General features: G+C 38.8%; 1 protein-coding gene across 4 annotated transcripts in view; it reads left to right on the top strand.

Moving 5' to 3' along the window:
- Positions 1-25,136, top strand: part of EML4 (EMAP like 4) — a 163,107-nt gene that overhangs the window by 76,103 nt on the left and 61,868 nt on the right. For all 4 annotated transcript variants that reach the window (XM_075749153.1, XM_075749152.1, XM_075749150.1 and 1 more), the window contains exons 2-3: positions 11,874-12,056; positions 23,284-23,413. In XM_075749153.1, coding sequence (XP_075605268.1) covers positions 11,874-12,056; positions 23,284-23,413 — 313 coding nt within the window. The remainder of the gene's footprint in view (positions 1-11,873; positions 12,057-23,283; positions 23,414-25,136) is intronic.

Below are 25,136 nucleotides of genomic sequence, written 5' to 3'. Positions count from 1 at the left end.
GCAAAAAAACCCCAAACCCAAACTGCCGTTGATTTGGTTCCACCTGGGGTAAGCATTAGTTGTTGTAGAGGTGTTCCTCTAGTACCAAAGCTGCAAGCAGTTGCAGAAGTTGGGGAGGCATCTTGGTGGAGGTAAACAGAAGTGGGATTTTGACTGCTGCCATTGGAAGTGTCATTTTGGATCTAGCTTGTGATTAGAGAGATTTAGTCTCGCGCTCCCAAGAAACAATGGGCTTTTAAAAATACCAAAAGCAAACCTTCTGTCTGTTCTTGCCTACAAGATACAGGAGAGGGTTTATGACTGTGAGATGGTATCCCCTGCTGCAACAGCAGGTGTAACGTTTTCGTTGCAGAGCTGGGATAAGGGTACCTTCTGCAGGAGATGCTGCCCGCTGGGGCGGAGCATGACGGGCATGCAAGCACAACTGGTCGCCCTGGTCCCACTGCGGCAGTGCCTCAGCCATGGTGGGTGGTCATGGAAAAAACCCTGGAATTAATACTCCCTCCAGAAGGCTTGTCCGTTAATAGAGCTTATTTTTTACAAGAGAGGGAGCATGTTGTCATCCTTAGCTTTTAGATAAGAAAATGGAAAGAATGACAATAACTTTTCAAGATCACTTTAGCTTGTCAGCCAGAAAGTTGGCATTTTACTGAATGGGCTCTGGTATTGAGAGGTAATAAAGCAGTGGCCGTGCAGAGCGCTGTGAATAAGTGGAAGGAATTCCTATACCTGAAATGCCAGAAAACTAAGATAAGGCAGTGAGTTGCTAAGTCTCTTTCCAAGCAGAGTTTACCTTTATCCGAAATCACTGTGTCCTGTGACTTGGATAGATAAGAGCTGTCAAATACCCCGCTGTGTACACCAGCCCTGGTGCCTCTCCCCTCCCTGGTGTAAGCACGTTTCTGCTGAGCACGTAAACCCGCCAGTTCCCGCTCTTCCCAGCACAGCCAAAAGGGAAGGCTTCCCCCATGAGGGAGAAGAGTGTTTTGGAAAGGGAGCTCTGAGTGCCCAAGGGGATGCCAGCACTGTGCAACCAAATTGTAGTGGGTCGGTGGCCTGTGGGGAGCCACCAGCCTCCCTAGGAAGGGGTGCAGGGCTCTGTCCCATGGGAGGAGCGTGGCATCCTGCCCTGCTGCCTAGGCACCCACGAGAGGTTTGCTGTGAATTTGGGGGAGTGCTAATGAACAGGAGGGTCTGCACTTAAAAGCTGAATTTTTGGGCCTGAAATAATGCTGCAAAGGACAGGCCTGAGCAGCTTTCCCTTAAGCATGAAGATGAGCGAGGACAGCATGTACTATGTTCTGTGGTATCAGTATCAAGAAGTAAATCTCTTCAATGTGGCAGTATCTTAATACTGATATTTTTAAATGTATATCAGTCATTCCAATGGGAGACTATTCTCATTGTGTAAATATAATACTAAATCTACAAGATAACATCCTATTGCCTGTGCAACATGAGCAATCACTGACAGCTGCACGACCTGTACAACCCAGATTCATAAGTGGGCAGCATGGACAAAACATTTCTTTGGGAAAGGAAATTAATAAAATAAGCCAGGACTCTATTCTTCCTGACTTGGTGGAGTTTTGCATAGTGGCATTTATGATACAGTGGCTTAGAATAGCACAGAATGAGATCAAAGAAACTTAGTTTGTACAGTGGTATTTTTGATGTTACAAATTAGATAGTTATTTATGAGTCCTGGGGGAAGGAAAAAAGAGCAGCATAGTGAAGCAGCCAGTACAACAAATTTCAGAAATTTTCCAACACTGTTATTTACAGAGATAATGTCTAACTTGATTGCTAGATAACAGAAGCTGGAGATACTAATCTTTCAGGATTTGAGATGAGTAAAATTTTGCAAATAAACATTGTATGGTACAAAATAAATTGTATCCATAAAAGAAGAGGCTCTGTTGCTTTGCCTGATGTTATCTCAATTATTTCAGTGCTTTTCTGTTTTGCTGCTGAAATTATACCCTAGAATTGCTGAGAATATATCAAGCTTAAAGAATAGAAACGGTGTTCCTCTGGAGCAAAAATGTACTTGTTAAAAGCACACCACAAATAAAACCACAGATAATTTTGTTACCTGAATAAGCAATAAATATTGAAGATGTTGGAAGGTTTCTGTAAGTTTCAGATTAAAAGTATGTTGGTGCTACTGAATTCAAACATTTTGCAGCAGAGGAGATGCACCGCAGTGATGGGTAATGTTGACATTTCCTTGTGCTGTTGCAATCTAAAGATTGATTTGCAAACTGGCTTTTATTTGCATGTTACTGGAAAAATATATTGGATATATTTTGGAAAGATAGCATGGAAAATCAGTGGTAACCTGCGTGAATTGGGGTTTAAATTCTGGAAAAAAAAAGAGATACCCTAAATATACAGACACTTCTCTAAGCAGGAGTTGACATTGTTGCCTTGACAAGAGCAGTTAAATAAGTGTCCCTGAGGGGAGGAAGGGGTGCAGAAAGAGGTGGAGAATGAGATTACTGTGAGTGCTTTTTCTTTTTTCTTTTTTTTTTTCCCCTCCTATTCTCTTCTGGCCCCCCCCCCCCCCCCCCCCCCCCTTTTCCATTTACAAGCCTTCACACCAACTTCCTTGCCTGCCAGATAACTGGTGGGTACCAGTGTAAATGAGTTTGCAAAATACTCTGGGAAAACCAGAGTGGTTTATCCCTTGTTTCTCAGTGAACTCTCTACGACTTTTGCTGGACTTTTTGATGTTTTGGATCCTGGCACTTTGGTCTGAGGCTGAATATGGTTATTAATATTGTTCATTGTGTTGAGCAGATCAGTGACAATTAATGCTGCTGTGTTTTGTAGATTTATGCAGTAATGACATATGGTTAAAGTGTTATGAGTGGGAAGTCAAAGAATAAACATAAAAGCCAGAATTGGAGCAGTCCTTCAAGCCTGTATTTAATCTTCTGGATCATATAGGTATTAAGATGCAGCCTTTAATTACTTGATCATAGTCCCCTCTAGGTCAGTACTTGGAAAAGGTGATTCTGCCTAAAAAGTAGTTGCTCAGTATTTTGAGCTGCTTTCATTTTCTATGTTGTTTCTATGATGAGGCTTTTAGTCTTCCTTTTCAAAGAAACGCATAAATTTCAGTATTGACTTTGCTACAGCACTTAGAGTAGTGCTGCAGTAGCGCACAAGCGTTAATTAACCTTTATGCAGTGTGGGATGATGCTTGCATTTAACAGATGAAGAGTGAAGTTAAAAAGAGATTAAGGTCAAAACTATCTGCTAACTACCCAATTTTCTAATTAAGTAATTGCCCAATTTGAAACTTGAAGGCTTGATTGTCAAAGTGCAGAGGTAGGACAGCCCTGTACAGTTCAAAAGCCTGCTTGCTGCTGGTGTGAAGTACCTGTGAGAGCTCAGCACTTTTCCACACTGATGTCCAGTGTTTCAGGTTAGGCAGAACATGCGCGTTCTTCATCCATGTGGCCTTGGGGAAGTGGGAGAGATGCTTTCCTGCTTTCGGTGTCCTGCTCTGGCCACCCTGGAGCCCCAGGCAGTGTTTGGCTTTGCCTTCAACCTGCAAAACTGGAGCCTGTTGAGTTTCTGCATGGGGTGGCTGGGGTGCCATCTGCTCATGGTGCAGGGGGGGCGAGTGGTGGAAGAGCCCTTGGTGAAGATGACACCCTTAGATTTGGTCCCTCTTCAGCATGAGAAATTGTTTTCTCAGGAAATTGTGGCTGGATCAGTTTGGGCATGGGGCAGGACAGGGGAAAGAAACTCCAGGCTACTAGTACATGTGTGGTGAAGTGTTATTTTTAATGCATGTGTAACTTAGAGCAGTTCATTGCAGCTGTCTCTTTGGTTGCTATGTTAACTTCCAAGTGTAGGTGTTAGATAACAGGAAAAGATGCTCTCTGCCCCTTTCTTTCTCTTGCTGTCACATGAAAATAGGGTGGCATCAGATATTAAAATGTGGCTGGGATGACTGGGAATGCTGCTGAACGAGTTTTGCGGGGTATCCCAAGCAGATGCCTGTAGCCACCATGGCTTCTGTCTATGGTGTGTAGAGGTTTCTCGTGTGTTTAGCAGAAGCACCATTTGGGAAGGTAAGGGCATGTTCTGCTGGTTGAAGGCCAAGCATTTAAGAGTCCTGAGCTTCAGAACAACATCAGGAGCACCAAGAGCTAAGCAATGCTAGGGGAAGAAAAATACTTACAAATCACAAGGCTTTTTATGTAGTGGGTGGTAAAAATCCTGTGAATGGTCTCACTGTTGAGATGCTTCTTAATGGCGATGGAGCTGATACAAAGTACGCAGTTGGGGAAGGATACATGAGCACGCCAGCATAATTACCTGCCTCTTCCTTGTAATTATGTGGATACCAGTGTCAACTATGGGAAGCGCGTGTAAGTGTTGGCTTTGTTTTGTTTTCTCGATCTACATATCAAAACTAGTATTGGCAAATATAAAGTCTGATCTGTTTCTTCTTAAAACTTGTGTGCCAAATGAATAATACAGTTACTGGAAACTTAGGCAAGTGGAACACTTGTGTTGGTCAAATACAGCATGGGTGGAGTTGTGCCCTGTGAATCTCATGCTGATGTATTTCTAGATTATCCGTATTAAAAATAATACGACTATTTACAGCAGCAGATGCACAGGCTTATTACAAAAATATTTTTATCATAACTGCTGTAACTGATTATTACAAAGTTATTTTTCAGGATGTTTTTGTATTGTCTTTTAATCTTTCTCCTTCCCTTGCTTTTTCATGTCAGGCAAAAAAAAAAAAAATTGCAAAGCCTATGTGCACAAATCTGTCTAGCATATACAAATAGAGCTACTAATTATTAGGGATTAAGTGGTAGATCATCTTAGGTGTCAGACCAACCCTTTAAAATGAGATTGCTTGAAAACACAGGTGATGTTGATGTTCTTTATAATGGTGCAGTAGTATGCTCACAGACATGAACTAACTTGCTTCAAATAAACCGTAAAGCAGTTCACAAATAGCAAAGATCAGTAGCAACTATTGCATTGCAGAATTTTCATGTACTACAGTAAAATTGTCTCATGGATCATCTACAGACAAAATACTGTGGTAGTGTAATGAATGTATGTCTTGCTTAATTGAAAGGCCTAAGAAAGCTTTGTCCAATAAAGTTACGTATTTTTGCTGTTCTTTTAAAATTTAATGCAGTACTATAATGATTTAAATTTATAGTTTATGCCCTCCCCCCCTTTTTCTTTTTGTAAATTGAGTTTTGGGGTATATGATTACCTATACAGAAATATACAGATCTGTATAGATCTACTCCAGATGGGCCAGTTGGACCAGTTTACATTTATTCAAGTCATGCATAAATTCTTAACAGCATAAGTTATATTCCTTTCAGAATTATCACTGAGATTTTTAGACACAATCTAGATTTTCAGACTTCAGTGAGGATTGGTGGGTTGGTTTTTATTTGTTGTTGTGGGTTTTTTTTTTTGGGGGGGGGGCTAGGTTGTTTTGGGTTTTTTATGGCCAAATTCAGTATCCATCACTTAACGTGGTGGATTGCACTGCTGTATTTTAAAGTGAATAATACTCATTCCTTTTCCATTTTTTTCCATGGTTTATGATGAAAAATGCAGATGAGCCATTGGGATGATCGCTTTTGATGTTTAAGGCACTATCCACTAGACATTGCACTCTTATGGTCTGATTCCGCAGTAGGATTTGTGCAAAGAAACTTACTGCCTGCTGTGGACTTGTGTTCAAAATGGTTTGTGAAAGGCTAGTGGAGAATAATACATCCTTTTTTATTAATTAGCTCATAGGGGACTAAAATAAGATTGAACTATGAAATGTCAAACAATCTCAGGAGCTGTTCAAGGAAGACAGTTTTGTCAACGTCATGGTCCTCGTGCAGCATCAGCCCTGAGCAAATGAGTAATGTGTGACAACGTGCATTCTTCCTGAAAACCTGAAGAAATGTCTGTGGAAGAGAAAAATGTAAGGTTTAGCGAGTGTTGGAAGTGCTGATATGCCACATGAGAGAGCCATGAGTTGGGGACTGTCTCCAGTCAATGACTTAACTGTACCCATCTCAAAACATGTGCATTATTGTTCTACAAGAACGTAAAGAAAGAGCTTATGCTTTTGTCTCCAGTAATAAATGTGAGATCAAGCAGTGCATTCTTTTTAATTGTGAATGGAAAAATTGGGAGATTAGGGAAAGAGAATGAAAAAGTAGCAAAGGAAGTCAAAGATACATGAGGTAATTGAGAGCATTAAAGGCCAGAGCCTTGCATGTGCAGGAAAGGAGAACTTGGGTAGAACTTGATGCTCCATTTCCATGCCACCAGGTCTAGCTTCTAGGAGCACATTAAAACTTAATACAGTATCATTTGCAGAGGGGGAGGAAGCTTTTTTAATCTTCCATGTTCATGTTGTAACTTTTAATTCCTGTTCTCATGTTCCTTCCATGACTCATGTCCTTTACAAAACTGATATAATTTGTGTGTGTGCTGGCATGTGGAGGAGGTGAAGGAGATACTGGGCAAATTGGGAGTCTAATTCTCTTGGTTTTTTGGGTTTTTTTGTTTGTTTGTTTTTTTTAATTTAGAGAATTATGTGTTAGAGATATGGAACAGAATTCCTGATCTTTGCACCTTTTATAGGCTAGTCTTAAGACAAGTGAGCTGCAGAAAACTGCAGAGCATTTGCTTTCACTTAACATGGTAGGAAAACCAAATTTGTCAGTTATCTCTCTCTGGAAATATAAACCTCATCCAGAGTCCAATTATTCACTGCTCTTCAGAATAAAAATTACAAGCCGTGCAAATGTGTACCTTCCTGCACACATGGACACATCATAGTCCTAGTGAGAAAGGGTTCTTTTGGGCCAGTTATCTCCTGAAATTGTCAGCCAGATCTTTATACCAGTCCAAGTAATTTGTGTTGCTTTTCTGTAATAAAAGACTCGTACCACTCTGGGGAAAACACAGAAAACTGTGTGGGTGCCTTGGCAGACAAGGGTTTAAAAATATCTGTGGTTTGTGTGGCTTTATTGGATAAAATGTAGGATTTTCCACCCTGTGGTTTAAATTTCCGTGTGCTGGAGTTTGTAGAATTTGTTTTTCTGAAATGTTGCTTATGTCTAAAATCAAGCCCTTATGTTTAGCCAGGGCTGGCAGGAATTGACTCAGAGAAGTGACAATGGATGCTCTGGAATTGTTGAGGGGCCCCAAAATAGACGGTTCAGTAGTAAGATATATTTTTTTCAAATGTAGTCAGTTCACATTTCTTCTAGGCAGTGAGTGATGAAGGGTGATACTTTTCAAATGCTGTTATCCTCACGTGCCTGGTTGGTGACATGTGAGGAGAGGAGTGATACGTGGGTTGGGAGGTTTGTTAAGTGCCATCCATCACTACGTGCTGGCTGCCCCTTTCGAAGTTCCTGGCCAACGTCTAAGGGGCAGTTTGAGCCGCTGGGAGCAGTTTGATGCATATGGCTGTGAGGAGTCCCACGCACTGTAATGCATCTGTTTAATGCTGTTCATTGGCTATGAAAAATGAACCTTAATTTTTAGGGTCATCCAGATGTCTCATGACTACTGAATACAAGCATCTCATATACATCCCTGCTTACTCCAAAAATAGGGGAAGAATTGGTGTCTTAATGGGTAAAATTAAAAATCAAGCTAGTGAACTATGATAAAATAACAATAATGCAACTTTCAAAATAAGATGTCTTGTTATGTTTAGCCCTAGCGTTTTTTTGCTGTCGTTTTGAGTACCGGTACTCTTATCATAAACCACTTTTCAAGACTGAAGGACCTTAGGTCCACATCTGTATGGATGTTTTCTCACTACTACCAGCAGGCACTGCAGATCGTGCTTTTTTTTTGCAACAAATTTTGTTCCCAGTGGCTACCTTGAAGGCATAGGTCATGGACAGCTTGAGAAATGTGACCAACACATCAGAAAGGATGCTGTTTTGTTACAGTAGAAATAACCAAAAGACTAAAAGGGTCTTTAAATTAATTGAGTGAATCAATAGTCAATTGCAGTTGCAAATTTCTTGCTATATTCCAGAATCTATTTTCTCTCTTTAAATAAATAAATAAATCTCCCTCTGGTTTAGTAAATTAAGAGTGGCTCATGGAAGGCCTGGATAGATGTCTGAGACAGCACAAGGGAAAGGCCAGATGTTTAGGAGTGGGAGAAAAGGAAGGGAGGAGGTGGACTGTTCATAAGTGGACATTCATAAGTGACTGACTTTATACTTGCATAAGAGCTCTTTCCACTCTGAAGGGGTAAGGGCATGCCCTTGAAGGAAGCTTTTTGTTTAAATTTCTTTTGAAGTAGTTCTTTAGATTAGTAGAATCTTTAGATTTAGATACAAGAATGTATTTTTAATGAAAAAGAAGTCTGGATGAGATTTTGAAAACTTCTATCGCAAAAAAGTATAGTTTTGCATTGTGCAGATTTGTCAAAATGATCTCAAGGATTGCAGTTGTGTTTACTTTCAAGGCATCTTCTTTTAAGCTAATCCCTAGTTGACTGACTTTTCAAGACACTGCCAAGAAGGGCATGTTGGAGTTCAGTTGAATATTTGCTGTCATGGGTGAGGTATTTGGGTTGGGAATCATTCATTTTAATTCTCTAATAGTTGTCAGTGTAATATATGATTGTCATCACTTGAAACAGATGCTGCTTCTGTAGAATGATAAAGAATAATAAAATGTCATCCCAGTGTGCTACTGTATTCTTTGATCAACTAAAACATTCTTGATTTCATAGTGATCTTCTTACTGTCCAACTTCTCCTTTCAGTCACTCTCATGTGCCCTCTTGGCAATGCAAAGCAGCCGCTGGTGGTTTGAAACCTCTGTTCTCCCATTGTATGCGCACAGCCCCATAGCTTTACCTATTTTTGAATAGGCTACATGGGTTAACCTTGGTTTCCTACTCATGCTCCATTTATACAGCTATGACCTCTGACAAGCTCTTGCGATGAAGTTGGGTTGGAGGGTCCTTCTGCCTCTCCATACCACATCTAGGTGCTAAACCTCCATAGCACAGGTCACGGAGCTGAATGATGGCCAACTCATCTACCATCTCATTTGATATGTTGAGAGGTCAAAGCATTGCAGCTCACCCTTACAGGGCAGAAAGATTTTCTCTTCTGTTTCCCTTTGAAGTTTCTAATTAGTGACATAACTGACTTTGGGGGGTGCAGGAGCCATCTAATGTGTCCCTTTATTGGGGTGCTGGGGTTCGGCAGAAGCAGTCTAGTCAATGTTAGTAGTTAGTGGGGAAAAAAGATGCCCATGTCAGGCAGCCGGCGCTCTGGCAGAGCACTTGTGCGTGTGAACGTCGGAGAGACCAACCAACAGTGGAGCCTTTCGTGGTTTGGTAATGACTATTATTTGGACTCTACACAGGGAAGACAGTAAAGTCTGGCTTCTAAAATGGTGATTTGACATAGCTGCTTACTCCTTTTACAAATGTTTTATAGTAATTTGCTGTATATTTATATGGCCTGGGAATTTACCCATATTTTAGCTATTATAAAATCTTTTAATAGTTCATTAATTGAAGGCTTTGGCAGACAAAAAAGAAAAAAATTAAGCTTTCCTGTTTTTTTCTTTCTTTTTTTTTTTTTTTTTAAAGGAAATGTCAAACTTCTCTCTTCTGTTTGGACTGCTGCCCAGTGTAAGATGACTTATAAAGATCATAATATTTTTAAAATAGTTGTCATTGTTTTCTGCAGTGTTCAATTTGTCTGGTCCACTGCACATATTTAAAGGCTAATATTGTAACGATAGCAAAAATATGAATTATATGGTGGTACTTGAAGTCCATTTACTTCCCTAAAGTAAAAGCTTTTCTTCATGCATTAATGTAAAAGTACCTTAGTTCCTTTTTGTATGCTGTATAGCTACATGTGCTTGTAGGAATTTCTGTTAGCTCCTTAAAACAGATGGGGTTTTATGTTTTGAAAATGAGTGTTTTAATAAAAGAATCTTAGACCGCCCTTCCCAAGCTGGGGCAGCTGGCACTGGTCTGGATTTGTAAAGTACTATTGAGAGAGCATCAGATATGCTGGGTTGTAGAGTTGTTAAAATAACTTTTCTGCATACAGGAGGAGCAGTTATGGCTGGTGATATTAAAGGCATTTTGTTCAGAGTTATTCTGATCTGCTCTCTTCAGATGCCAGTCTGATTACTTGCCTTGTTAATTCCCCTACAGTTCTTTTTATTTATTAGCCTGAATATATACAGTATTAACCATGAAATGATACACTTCTGCTTTGGTTTAACCAAATAGTGAATTAAATCAATATGCAAAACTCATCTTGTAGGAGTTGTTTAATCAATGTAATCTTAGCTATTCCTTTCAGTTTAGTAATAATAGTGAACATATTTCTCTACTAATATTAGTTTGTTTTACTAATTCCTTGTAGGAATTTTGTTAGTGTTGTGAAAGTGTTATTGTGATTCTTTATTTTGGTTGGTTCAATTCTTGCTCCTTCAGTAGTGAGTATCATGTTTTAACTTAATGGAACTTGGTGTTAAACTCCTTAATTTCTTTCATATTTAATTCCTTGGAGGTGTTTGGCACGGTGTTTCTTTTACTTACATTTATTTTAAGAGTGCCCTTATGCAAGTATTTCAAAATTAAGGCTTTTTTTAGTGAAAAAGAGTTTTACGATTGTGGTTATATTAACTTTTTTTTCCCAATGGTATGTCTCAATAGGATTAGTGAACTAAAGTTTAGATTGTGTAATAGTCGCAGTAATAATATCCAGCTATTTACCCTTACGTGTGAATTTGCTGTTTGTATATATTTCATGGAATATGGACTCATATTGTCAGGTTTACAAAAGTTACCTCTGTAATACAGACAATATTAGAAGTTGCTTCCTGAGTTTTTAGTAAACCTAAATCAGTATGGATAAGGAATTCAGCACCTTGCGATTGAGCAACATACTCTTTTACAGGTCTTTTTTACTGGTTGGCCTATGATTTATCGGAACAGCCAAACACAAAAATCTGTTATGTGTTATTTTGGCTTGGCAGAAATAATGCAAAGAACTGTCAAAGGCAAAGACTATGCAGAAGCTGTAATTTCCTTTTTACCGCTGAAGAATAGATTTGGCTGGATTATGCCTTCAATGCTAGTCTATCTCTGTGTGGCCAAACAGATTTTTGGAACCTCTTCGTAGCGTATTTATTTTCTGTTCACTTCAGGCCAAATGTTATAATGTCATATATTTTTTTGGCACGTGCAGGGTGGTGATGTGAAAAAAAGTTAAAGAGAAGGAATTGGAGTTAAGAACTCTGATCTAGACCATGTAAATAGAGATTGCCACTTGATGCAATTAGATCATGGCTAGCAATATTTCCATGTTCAACTGGATTATGGATATTTTTTAAAACTTTACATCTTGCTTTAAAATTAAGGATCGTATTTAAAATTCTTCAACAGTTCCAAAAGAATATATTGTGAAAAGTTACTACAGTTTTATATGTTTTCAGTTAATTCAGTTGGCTATTTAAATAAGCTTAATTTCAATCTTCCTTCTACTGGTAAGCATGTTTTTCTTTCAACACTATTTTAACAGAAAGCACATTGCCTCTTTCGATTGTAATAAGGCCACACTTCTTAAGCCTTCCGTCTTAGCTAATGATTAGTAATGTTTCTGTCTTGAAACATTAATTTGATACATTGAACATAATATCCATTCCTTCTTCTCCTGAACATGTTTGTTTGAACATCTTCAGTCTTTCAAAATGATAGGACAGGCATACTCATGCTGTACGTGCTTCTTTCAGTGGCTTTTAGTTTAGAACAAATCAGTTAAACACCTCTTTCTTCTCTGTTTTCCTGCTGCACAGATGACAGCATCTCGGCTGCAAGCACCTCTGATGTCCAGGACCGTCTTTCAGCCCTGGAGCTGAGAGTACAGCAACAAGAAGATGAAATCACTGTGCTAAAAGCAGCGTTGGCTGATGTGCTAAGGCGTCTGGCTATCTCTGAAGACCATGTAGCTTCTGTGAGAAAATCAGCACCAAGTAAAGGTAAACCCATATTTGGTAAATTCTTTCTAAAGTCAGACTGTTATCACGGAGAATGTTCTCCATTGATCACTTGTCTCCTCTTTTCTGTCTCATTTGGAAAGGCAGGTATATTTTGAGCTGGAAGGGTTAGGTTTTTTTAAGTGTGGCTTTATAGCATATGGCTAACAGCAAAATTAATATGCATATTTCAGATATCTGTTTGCTAACATTTTTATGTACTTAACACTCCTGAAAATCTACCTTACTTCTTGTTAAGAGGTTCCTGTTTCAATTTAAAGGATGAAGTGCTTTACAGCTGCGGTCTTTAACCTGCCACTGGGCAGTTCTAAGTGAAATCAAAGCTGAGACTCAGAAGTTACTCAACTGAAGGGGCATCTTAGAGCCTACATTTCCCCCTGCCCCTAAATTACGAACAAAACAAAACCCCAAAACACGTTGACACCAAATAAGGAAGCTTTTGCTCATCTACAAAGATAACTTACCACCAGTAGGTTTCTGTGTAAGAAGTGGCCGTGTAGCCACTCAGCAGTATCTCTTTTGGCTACTGGCTAGTAATTTTTACGTGGCAACTTTGAAATATATAGAATTGTTTAAAAGTAAAGAAACTAGATACTGTTTGCACTAATTTTTACATACTTCCCCCCCGCCCCAGACATTTCCTATTCTATTCTGGAGAACTATTTGAATTGAGTTATTTGAATTGACTCCAACTCTAAATTAGGTATTCAGAGAGAACTATGGCTGCGTATGTTTGTGATGTGTATTAGGCCTCTGATTAAATAAAAGGTTAGGTCATATTTCAGATAATTCACAGTTCTAATTCACCATAAAATACACGTATTCCCATCAGACCATACAGCGCAGAGTTTTCAGGGCTCAATCCCTGTATTTCAGTCTCGAAGTGCACCCACTACAGCAACACCAGTATAATACTGAACTGACACATCATAGCCTATGTTTGTTTGGGTGGCTGCATTATACAGGCTGAAAATGCAACAGCTGAAAATGCTGAAAGTTTGAATTATTTTAGATGTGGCAGAGAGATCAAATTCCTTAATTAAGTGGTTTCGCAGTCTCTCTGCCAGATGGAAAGAAGTGATGATGCTTAATTGGCTTGGGCTCTGCTGAATTCTGCCATTTTCTCTTGCTTGCTAAATGGTAGACTATTGTCAGCCCTGCTTATAAATGCAGCTTTTATCTACCCGATATGCATCTCCGCTCTCAAGATTGAGACTTCCTTTTCTAACTCTGTGTAAATAGAGCTGTAGCAAGTATTTTGACTAAATCAGTCTTTGCTGTCTGCTGTCCATTATGACAAAAAAAAGAAAACGCGCAAGTGGAAAACTGTGGGCAAAATGTATGCAATGTAGGACCTTATTCTTCCCATTTAAATGCAGAGGAGCCGGGATATGCACAACCGTGACTAAAGACCTTTGGCTTGGAGCTGCCTAATACCCAGCAAACTCCATGCACAGCCAGGGCAAACTCACTGTGTTCTGCAAAATGTCTTGGGTCTATCTCCTTGCTGGGACTCTGGGGGTCTTGGGGCCATTACAGAGTTCTCCAGGTGAATTTGTTCAGTGAAAAATAAATTCATTATTTCTTGGGGGGGGTGGGGTGGTATCTAAATATCTTCAGCTTTGTGCTATTACACCTCTACGTATTAATGACAACAGCATGTTAACTGTGAAGGAAGAGAAGGGGGCAGCGGTAGAGACGTACACATGTGACCTAATACATTGAACTTAAATGAGTTATTGAGTAAATTGGCACTGTATTTAATTTGTGGTGGATATCCCCGCCATTGTGTTCAGTCACCTAATACCACCAGGCAACACATTAACTTCACTATTTATTGTGAAATCAGCTGCAAATAGGTGATATAAAGATGTCACAAAAGAAAATGTTTGCATACAGTCACTGGAATTTTGCACAAGTCTAAAATTAGACTTGAGGAATGAGCTTGAGCTTAATATTGATTTAAATATGAACATCAATATTTTAATAAATATTTCAAAACAAGTTCATACATAGCTTTTTGTATTACCTTAGGCTCTACTTTTGATTTCTGTATTTTAAGTTAATTCAATAAATAAAGAACTCTTGAAATGTTTTAACAAAGAGAAATATATTGTTTTCATGAATGAGTAGGATTGGCAGAAGATCTGAATTGTCATACAAAAATAATATTCAGGGAAGTCATTATTAATTTGTCTTTGAAGTATTTTACGGCTACTTAACAGGCTTTTACTAGTCAAGTCATGGTTGCTGCAAAGGTTATTGTATTCCTCCAAAACTCTCTTTGGTGTTCATGATCCTGTCAAGAATCTGCATTTCTGCATTACAACACTTGCAGTTTCATGGTAAATATTATACATAGGTTTTCTTTAAAAAAAAAAAAAGCTGATGCTTTGATTCACAGAAGTATTTGTCTCTATAGCAGCCCTTAAATACACACTGACATAAATAATGAGCAAAGAGAATAGATGTGTATATATTTCTGAATACATTGAAGAGGTGCGTTTAATTTGAAGTATGGCAACACAGTAAGATAAATACATTTAAAATAAATGGAACTTACAAGAATCGTACTACCTGAAAAAAGCCATCTTGAATCTTTCCATCAAACAAAAGAGTTTTAATCTGAGACACTATCTAACCTACTTTGAAGGAGTCTTTCCTACTTGATGCTGAAATGAGTTTTCTAAAACCTTTTTTTTTTTTCTTGTTGCCACCTCAGCAGTGTCTTTGAAGAGAGGTTTTCCATAGCCTAAAAATAAGTGTTGTGAACAGACTGAATCGTGCTGAAAGGGACAAATCCCAGTCACTTTTTCACTGATTTTTCTCATTTTGAAGTTGATAGCCCAGCTTAGTGCGAAAAGAGATCTTTTCCTCCTTTCGGTTAGTTTGTCTCCATTGCATATCTGGTGAGCTAATTCTGCTCTTATTTTTCTTATTCCTTTATTTTTAGATTGACAGATGGAGTCAACCATAGCTGAAGCTACATTTTTTTGCATTATCTTTGCAGTCTTTGTTTTTCTTTTCCCTACATTTCTGTTGCATGCTTATTTTGAACTTAGTCCAGTCTTCAGTGAAAAAATTCGCATGGGCAGATTTTTGTTTCTAACCCATGGGCCATCAGTGAGGAGGTTACTACCTATGTTTTTGTGTGTCTAGCCCTGTCTTAGAAGCAAGCTGCTCTTCATACAGGGATAGGTGATTTGCAAACTGTTTGAGATCAGTTAAAGGGTGAGGTTTTTTAGCCACTTTAGTGCCTCTCAGTCAAGCATGAAGTGGAGATACTGTAGGAGGGAAATACCTCTAGCAGGGATTGCAACAGATTTAGCACTTGTCTGTTATTGCACGGTGAAAAGCAGTCTGGGAGCATTCGCACGTGGCTTGTTTTTCCTCCTTAGTATTTCTTAATGCAAAGTCATTCTAAATAGAGAAAACCTTTTCAAAATAAAAAGGCTACAATAGTACTTTTCCATCTCTGCACACAACTAAGAGTAACTGCACAAAGGAGAAATTGCCAGGTCCAAAGATAGTGTTGAGGATTCTCAGAAATGTGAAAGGGCTTGATTAGGGAACAGATCCCTGGCAGCTACACGGTTTGGGGGGATTGTAGTGTGTGGGTGTGTTTGTGGGTTTTGGTTGGGGTTTTTTTCCCCCCCCTTTCTATCCTTCTTTCTCCCTTTTCTTTCTTGGTAAGAGGAATTTCTGTGGTGGGAAGTTCTTTGCTTTTGGCAGCTCTCTGCTCTTGTTGCCACATGTCTCTGCTGTTGATGTATGATTGATGCTGTTAACATTCACAAAAAGTTCCAAAAACAAAGATTACCTGGACACCGAAGAAAAGGAAAGCATAAAGCAGTCTGGTACTTGCGGCTGCCAGCAAGATAGATTGGCTCACAGCTGGTGCCTGGTAAACCTATTAAAATCTTCCAGGGTGTCAAAATGTGTGTAACAGGAGAATTCATCCCTCAGGCTCTGGGTGTGGAGACAAGTTTGTGGCACACAATGGCACCAGTAAAGTGTCTCAAACTAATCATAGCACTGGGGTATGAGCTCTTACCTTAAAAAGTGGCCATCTACCAGAAAGTACAGCTGATGTCTGCCTGTAAAGAAAAGAAAAGAGTTCACATCCTTTTTCTGGACTCAGAAGTAATGAGGAGGCTTGTCACAGGTTAAACCTTTGGAGGAACATTTCCTATGGCTTGGACAAGAATTGATATCAAATAACTTGTGTGCAAATTCAACTCACAAAGTGAAATTGAAGCAGTGGATGGCAGTTTGCAGAGAGGGTCTCCCACAACAATGCAGGCTGGCAGACTGAGAAGCATTTATTTTACTTAAAGCAGTGATCTTGGGGACCTGCGAAAGCAGGGTTTATTTATTTATTATTTTTTTATTTTGTGCAGTGGATTTTTACAATAGGAACCCAGGGAGGTTTTTTTCCTTGCTTTCCTGGTCCTTTCTCTCATGTGGAATGGTGTGTCTCTTCAGTAGGAAAAATCCTAAGTAGTATCTTGCATCAAATTCCATCTCATTGCACTAATGTAAGCAAAGCACTTCAGATGTAATTTTTACCTTATCTCAACAATGGCTTAATTTCAATAACATTGTCATTTTGGTTTGTATTAACAAAAATTGACTTCATGTGTTCAGCAAGCTTCGTTAATGAAAGCGTAAGATAAACTTGCATATGTGGTTTTAGTTTTAACACATTTCAATGTGCAGAATTGCTCTAATAACTGGGTACATGTTTATGTTGTCTACTCAGTAAATGTTAAAGGAACAGAAAATAGGAGTGTAGATAGGAAAATGCTTGTGATAGAGGTAGGATGTAGGCTCTTATCCATGATATTAAAACTAACCTGGCAAGCTCGTACGTGTGTCATTTTACTCATGGGAATAGTCCAATTGAAGTCTGCAGGCTGTATGCTCACATAACAAATAATGATACTCTTGAGGTCTTAATGGATTTTCCAGGTATTAGTTTGGTGCCATCTGTTCTTTCTGCATTAAAATTATTTTTTCTGCATTTCTTCCTCATTTTTTTCCATCTTCTCCTCTGTCTTCTTTAATATTTTCTTTTTCTTTTGTTATACTTACTATTCTTGATGTTCTTCATATATTTTCCTTTATTCAAAGAATTCGGATCTAGAGGGCATTAATGGGATCACTAACCAGCTCAATGAAGTAGAAGGAAAGAGGGAATAAGAAGAAAGCTCCATTTTTACTTTTTTTTTTTAACTTCTGTAACCTAATAATCTTGTTCATTGGAGAAGATATTTAGAACTTTGTAGAGGAGTGTTTTTCAGTTGTGGTGATAAGTGTCCTTATTCTTTTTCCATATGCTTCTTACATTTTTGGATGTTTTGTGCATTTGTGTGCTTTTTTTAGAACTGTGTGGGCAAATTCTCCTGAGTGGTACTCTGCTGTTCTCCATGATGCTTCTCAAACTAAGAATTGCAATGTTGGAAGAGTTAAATGGTGCCACTAACTTTTTCAAATAAAACCTGCTTGTCATTTAAAACACTTGAGCGGCTCTTTCATCACTGTTCGTCAGAGTATATCAAATTGTTTCAGTTTACCATAGTTAAAATTTTGTTTCCTCTGCTTGGATATAGCTCATTTGGCAATTGGTCGAGGAAGTAGATTATGCCTCTGGGAAAGTATAGCAAAATAATAAGATGGGAGGGGGGGAGGAAGAGGGCTGTGTGGTTTGAATAAGCAATTGGCTGTCTCACGCCAAAGAAGTCTTTTGTTTCCCTGGGTAGTAAGTTTTAAAATGCCAGCCCAAAGAACGAAGCATCGGAGCAGGGCTATGGGTCCCCTACACTCTTAAGAGCATAACACCTAACAAACTAGTTTTATGTGTCTAGGAGGAGCAGTTATAGTTAGAAATGTATGCATTGACAGGTTAAGTCACTAGCTATAAAAATTTGGTAGGAAACCTCTAAACAAATATTTAATTATTCTTAACGTAGTTAGTTTATCTGTCTATTTGGAGAGATTCACTTGCATCTCAAGATGTTTATGCATTAGCTATACATTCTCAAAGTTGCATATTAACATGCCTCTATTCAGATAGTTCTTTTCCTTTTAATAGGAAATGACAAGGTATGTTTAATTGCTAGTTGTCAATGGAGATTTGTGAAATTGGGCTTAAATAAAAGTAGAAAAAGCATCTGATTTTTTTTTCAGCTAGTTAGAATAATAAAGTCTGTCAGAACTTAATTTTGTCTTAAAATTGGATTATTACACAAGATGAAGTATAAACAACAGGTAGTGTACTGAATTATTTTTTCCTGATGAGTATTGATCATTATTTGAGAACTATTATCTCACCCTGACCTGTAATGTTTTTCATATGATAGAAGAAAACACTTTTTCTACTGAAGAAGTTGTAATCAGAATTTTACTATGTAAATGAAGTCATTTGAATAAAACAAAATGCTGAAGAAAACTTTCCCCTACCCTTCAGAATACAGTACTCTTCTCTCTACTTTTTTTTTTTTTTTGAAAGGAGTTTTAGCGCTCCCAAGCTATTTCTTTGCCAGCATCTTCCATGAGCTGAGGGACTTTACATGCTTTGAAATGGCTTTGGTACTACTTGTTATAACATCTTGAATTAAGTTGAGGATTTGTAATAATTTCTAGTTCATTTTCAATGTCTTTATTTTAGGAAGGAAGCGCAGATAAAATCTTATGTTCTGCTGCACTAAGATCTATTTCAGTCTGTTTTTCTGCGGCTCACCTGTGTGGGTTCTCTGGTGACTAATAGTGTGATTGAACACACACTTCTTTAGTAAGAATACTAAATTGGGTTTCTGTCTTTCAAGCCATCAGTTTTATTTGCACAAACCCCCATGGCATGTAATATAGTTGAAATAGAGAAATCTTTGTCAACTTTTGCTGAAAATGAAGTATTCTAAGGTTGTTGAAGGACTTGGATATCCTATACCTTTAAAAAAAAAAAAAAAAGGGAAAAAGGTAAGCTTAAAGAAAAACAGTATAAGTAAATATTTTTTTTTTTTGTTTTTAACATGTGAGTTGTTGAGTTTTATGTTTGAAATCCACTTGAATGAAGTGTCCAGAAAAGTTACTTTAATGTAGCTGCAGCTACTTTCTCTTCTTCAGCTAATTTCAATTTAAAGTAAAGAAGGGTTTGGTTTTTTCTTTGGAAGGCAGGCAGTTTACCTGTCAGGATATCAGCAAATGCAAAGATATTAAACAAACTGTTGTTCCAGTTAACACAAGTAATAACATAATAAACTATATTTTAACATAAATAAACTGTAACTTTTGGTTTGGGAAAAAGTGAATTACTACCTGATCCTCAGCTCTAGTACCTTATATGTGTGTTCGGAAAGAAAAGCCATCATGTTATCACGGGACACACATTTTCAAAACTTACCACTCTCTCTTACAGCTTGGCTTCAGTTTCTGCCTAGTTAGCTAATCAAGGCTGATAGAGATGGAAATAGATGCTCAGTTTATTGTGGTCTGTTTCTTCTAATCCTACTTATCTTTCATTCACACACTTGTATACTTGACAGATGTTAATGAAACGCTTCTTTTGAACTCAACAGATACTATTCTATGAAAATTATCAGAACAGAGATGAATCCATTATGCATAAAAGACATTTTTTACCACTTTGATCTCTGACAATTTGGCTTTAATCCTGGTGACCATACACTGGCTTTCATTTTATGTTCGGTTTATGTCTGGCTTTTGTTCCACGCTAACAGATAAAGCTGAGTGCTGTTCAGTCTGAAAAATTTCAGACTGTTTATGCTAGCAGGTGATGTATGACATGATATTGGCAGAGATGTGCAGTCCGAGTGCTGGGAGAACTCAATAGTTTTAGGCTATTGATCTGGAATTTGTGTTGTCCTGTGCCGCTTTATTATATTCCTGGTCTCTGAAGCGAAGTTGCTTGACTGCTGTGAAGGACTGTCTCTGCAGTGAAGAAGGTTATAGCGTTGTTAATTTTTGATATCTTTTGACTGTAGAGATGCCCTGGTTAAAAGCTGTGAAGAGATCTGCGCAATTTTGGGACCGGTGCGTCGGCTTCCCTGGGCTTCGGACGCAGCTGCAGAGATCCTGGTTATGTGTCTCTGACCCTGTGGGCAGCCAGGCTTCACTGCTCTGCTGCCTGGGATGTGCACAGGGCTTAAACTTGCCCTTCCTTCTCACGGCTTAAAATTTAAATGCATTTTCTTGCGGATGAATTGATTTATTCCCCCCCCCCCCCCCCCCTTTAGAAATAGATATTCTAAAGGTCATTTTTGAATATCTAGTTAAAATGGAATATACAGAGAGTCTGGAAGAGGACTTGTTTCTTAAGGGTGTTGAGTTTTGGGGGTTTTGTTTGTTTTCCGTTGTTTTTGTTGATGTTTTACATTTCATAGCACACTGAGCTTGGCACACTCAACTGTGACTGACCAAGATTTTGTTCTGGAGTGTAAGAAAGCCTGATATATTTTTGATACTTGAAAAAAAATCTGACAAGGCAGTTCTTCCTAGATCTTGATGTTTCATTCTGTGTCCAAATGTTTTGGTCACTTTTTTAAGAAATGAATGATTCAAGAGATCTGGGTTATGTGTAATTGTTAGTAATTTTACAAAACTTGTTTTTACTTAGATTCAAAAATCTTCATGCCACTTCTATGCTACTTGTTGAAATTAGGAAGTACTCTGCAGACCTACCATTATCATCCATTTTACTGAAAAACAAATAACCTCAAAAGTGCGGATGGCTCCTTTTTTAAATTATTATTATTGCATTCATCCTTGTGTGGAGCAGAGCACATTCCTGTCATGAGTATACATTGATGTACCGTTTTGTCATCAGTTTTGTCCTTGGACATGAGCAGAAACTAACATTTTTTGTACTTAATAGGGGGAATTCTAGATCCCGTCAGTGAACAAAATAGCAATGTGCTTCTTGCTTGAGAAAACTGAGCAGTTTGTTCCCCATCTTATTAAATTGCTGTGCCCTGTGTGTAGTAGCTCTGTTCTTTACACTTCCCGCTGAATGCTTTCCCCGCTGGCCTGAGAATTACCGCTATTATGTCTCCTGATTCACGTTTCTGGAAAGCCTTGCTAGTGCTGGTTGGAGAGGCATTGATCTATTACGACGAGCAGACGGAGATGTTAAGGTCATATGCAGTTCAAGAGTGAATCATAGGCCTTGATATTATGCATGTCCACAAAGATGATGATTTACTTTGTCACTGAAAATAAAAGAAGCGAATTTATAGGCTTGTAATACTAAAAGTGCTTTTTAAGCTCATGTGCTTTTGGTCTTGCATCAAAGTTACATACAGGGGTAAAAATCTCTTGAGCTTTGGAGGTTTTGTACAGTATATTGACTTTTAAAATAAAATCTGTATTCCAAATGTGTATGTTGCAAATAGAACGGTCTCTAAGAAGTACCGGCTGGAAGGAATCATGCTAAGTTGATTTATGCAGAATTTAGGAAGAACGACAATGATCTGAGCAGTGTTGCTGTGTTTAAGTGTGTCTTTACTTTCTTCAGATTTCCTTTATTCTCATTTCTGCCTGGGACATTCTGCATGCTCCTTTTGGCTTCCCTGATCTGAATTTCAGATGTGGTCACATGCTGCTTGGTGCGTTTGAAGCTGTATATGGCTAGCGCAGGTCAGACCATTTCTGCCTTCATCCAAATAGTTCTGAAACCTAATATTCCCTTGATAGGGATCTCTCGTATGTAAAGTGCTTGTTTAAAATAAGACTCAATTTGCCTCTCAGCCTGCCTGATAGAGCTGCGATGTGACAAATGGATCAAATGCTGGTATTGTGCAAATGATGCATCTGTGCAAGTTTGCCCTCAGTGCACACAGCAGTCGATTCTCCCCGACTGCTTTTTTACTTCTCACTTTTATCTTCAATGTGTGGCCTCGTGCTTTATCTGTCTCACACTATTCCAAGCCTGCCATGAACACAGACCTGCTATTTTCCTGTCAATTGTGTCCTTTGTGCTTGTTGCTGTAGTCAGAGTAGCTGGACATCACGACCCCGTGAGATGCAGTAACAGCTTGCTGTTTGTGCAATGGGGACGTGGCATGGAGATAGGGTCAAAAGTGACCACTGATTTTTGGATTCTTAATGTGAGCTTAGGCCAGGGATTTTTTCAGGACATGTTATGCTTCAGAGAGAAGAGCACAAGTTTAGCACTCAGGGGGAAAGGAGGGGGCAAAACTCTTTTCTGAATAAGACCTTGGAAATAAGAAAGGCATACCAAAAAGGAGAGACCCATGATTAGTGGGAAAGGGTGAAATGTCAGGTTCGAGTATTTCACTGACAGTCTGTGGCAGAGGCAGGTCTGGGAGCCAATTGCCAGGCTAGCTAGCGTTCAGCTCTTTAAATAGAAGAGCCTTCACTACCCCCGTCTTCCTTGCAGTCCCCTCCCACATTCACTGCATAGTTTCAAACTTCTGCAATGAGTGAAGTGGGCATCTGACAGACAACAGCCTTCTTCACATATACAGTCTTGATTCGTCCCCGGAGGGAGTCTGAAATGTTCATGGATGTGGCAGATGTTCTACAGAGTAAACTGTATCAGAAACTTAATAACTATACCATAGTGCACATACTCAAAAGTCGATACCTTTCTAAGATGGCAGGGGCAGCTGAAAACAAGGTGAAAACCTGGATTTTTGAATCCTTGGAATGACAACCCTTAAATTAATAATTCTTTCAGTATAGAGGGAGCTTCTGTCTACAACTTCACTGAACTTTAGTAAAAACCAAACAAACTGAAAGCAACAAACCTCATGTGGTATTATCTGAGCTGTGATGGTTTTGAACAACAGAGTTGAAATAATCAGGTCTGCTGTCCCACAGCTGTTGGAGCTACCACTTCCCTAAGGCTAGCCGTAATCTTTAATTCTCCCTATGGAAAGAGATGTGGCATGTTGCTGAAATAAAGTATTTGCTGGCAGCATGGCAGTAGAGAAGCTGACCCCTATCAGAGCATATTCCTGCCTGTCCTAGTGTCCCAGGTCTCCTATCTCCCACTGCTTAGGTTAAGGCTTTCATGAATGTGTCACTGGATATAGGCTAGATGGTTGTCCTGAATGCTGGCGCTGCTGCTGTGTGATACCAGGTCCACATCTGAGAGCTTTTGGTTTTTCAGATGGATCTTTGGATACAGCTGTAAAATCTTACGTTCTTCAATTTTTCTTTTTTTTAGGTCAGCCAAGCCTCCGAGAAGCTATCTCGATGTCCTGTATAACTAATGGGAGTACAGGAAGCAGGAAAACAAGCCACAGTTCCTCTGTTTCTGTTGCCAGAAAAGAAACTCTTTCATCTGCTGCTAAAAGGTACCAACTTGTTATTTAAATTGAAATTATATTTTTTTAAAAAAAAACCCACAAAACCCAAACAGAGCAAGAGTTTGATTTTTGCCTCTGCATGACCCTCAGCTGAGCTTCCTGAAGTCTAGTAGGGCACAAATAAACTTTGGAGATGTACTATGTTATTGGGCTGCTTACAGCAGGGTTCTATAAAGAATTCATAAGTGGAGAGTATTTCTATAGTGTATAGTGTCCAAAATGCATTCTTACAGAATGGGAAAATGCATTTCCAACACAAATGAAAAATTTTTCCTTCTGGTCTTCATCTGCATCTTTATTTTTTCTGAAGGAAATTAGAGGACAAAACTGACTCCATTGTCTGGAGTCAGGCAATAGCAAAAGAGCTATGAAACAATAGTGAATTGTGTAAGATGAAAGTTTACATTTTTATGTAGGAAATCTTAACCCAAAATATGGCTACTTAGTCTTTATGAAGAATATCTGTATCAGATCGTAAATGTGTAGAAATAACACTGCATGAATATTTGTAAGTTAAATGAGCTAAGCACCAAACAATAGCTTTTTTCCTCCATGGAATGGTTTCAGAGCTGCATACAGTAAACAAAGTGTTTGTACAACTACGTTCTTCTGTGACTTTGTTAGATAGTGATTACAGGGCTTCTTTCATCAGTTGGTTTTGCACCTATTCCTGTCTGTTGGGAAGAACAGGCTGCCAGATATAGCCACAGGACAGAGAATACTCTAATGTATAACTGTGGTAAATTATGTGAACAAATTCTTGGCCTCTGTAGAGTACTCTGCTAACTCCAGTGGCTGGTTTGTCTTCTAGTGTGGATGTAAATACTGTGCTATACAACAAGACAGGGAAATTATATACTTCAGGGAATAAAAATGCTGTATGCAAATATAAACTGTATGAGAACGAACCAGAAAAACTTTAGTGCCCTTTGGAATTTGGAAAGCAAAGGTAATGCTTTTTGCTCTTCTCCATTGTATAACATTGCATATCTTTCTTTTTTATTGAATCCGTATGTTTACTTTTCAACAATAAATCAGAAAGTAATCGCTGCATGTCTCTATCTGCTAGTGTGACAGGCACCGGGACAAAAGACATTCCTGCAGGAAGGTATTTCTTCGTTAGCACTTTTCCATTAATCTTACCCCTGTGGCTCTTGGCACTTTGATGAGAGCCAGTCCGATTCCCGTGGTGTTTGTGCTGAATCACCTTCTTGATTCATTGGCTGCTCAGCACTTGACTGCAGAAGAAGAGCAGAGTGGAGTGGCCGGCATCCCTTTCATCTGAGTTAAGGTCTTTAAAAGGAGACCTGGATAGGCTGAAAGAGGAAAGCCTTAATATGCTGAGGGCGGCTCTCCCCAGGCACCCAAATAACTGCCCAGGGGAGATTTGGGTGCTTCCAGTACATCTGCAGATACATGACTCCCGTCTTCAAGGCTTGTTTTAGGAAGGCATAAGTCCCCTCTTTAGTCACTTTTTCAGCCGTTCCTTTCACTCTCCTGTCTTTATACACTCTTCCATGCATTTGGAAGAAAATAGACTTGCTCTTTTGTAAAATTACCAGCTTAAGAAAGGCAAAAGAAACTGTCTAATCTCAGGCATTCTGTTTGTGGTTTTTTTAACAACAGCAAAGCTGTTCAGTACCAAATAATGTTCCTAGTAGGAGACATAAGTGAATGTCAATAGTGGTCACATTTCCTTAAAGCTAGGGTA

The sequence above is a fragment of the Balearica regulorum genome, chromosome 3, assembly GCF_011004875.1.
Source record: "Balearica regulorum gibbericeps isolate bBalReg1 chromosome 3, bBalReg1.pri, whole genome shotgun sequence".
Lineage (NCBI taxonomy): Eukaryota > Metazoa > Chordata > Aves > Gruiformes > Gruidae > Balearica > Balearica regulorum.
The sequence above is the reverse complement of the archived record's forward strand: the minus strand, read 5'-3'. Positions and strand labels throughout refer to the sequence as shown.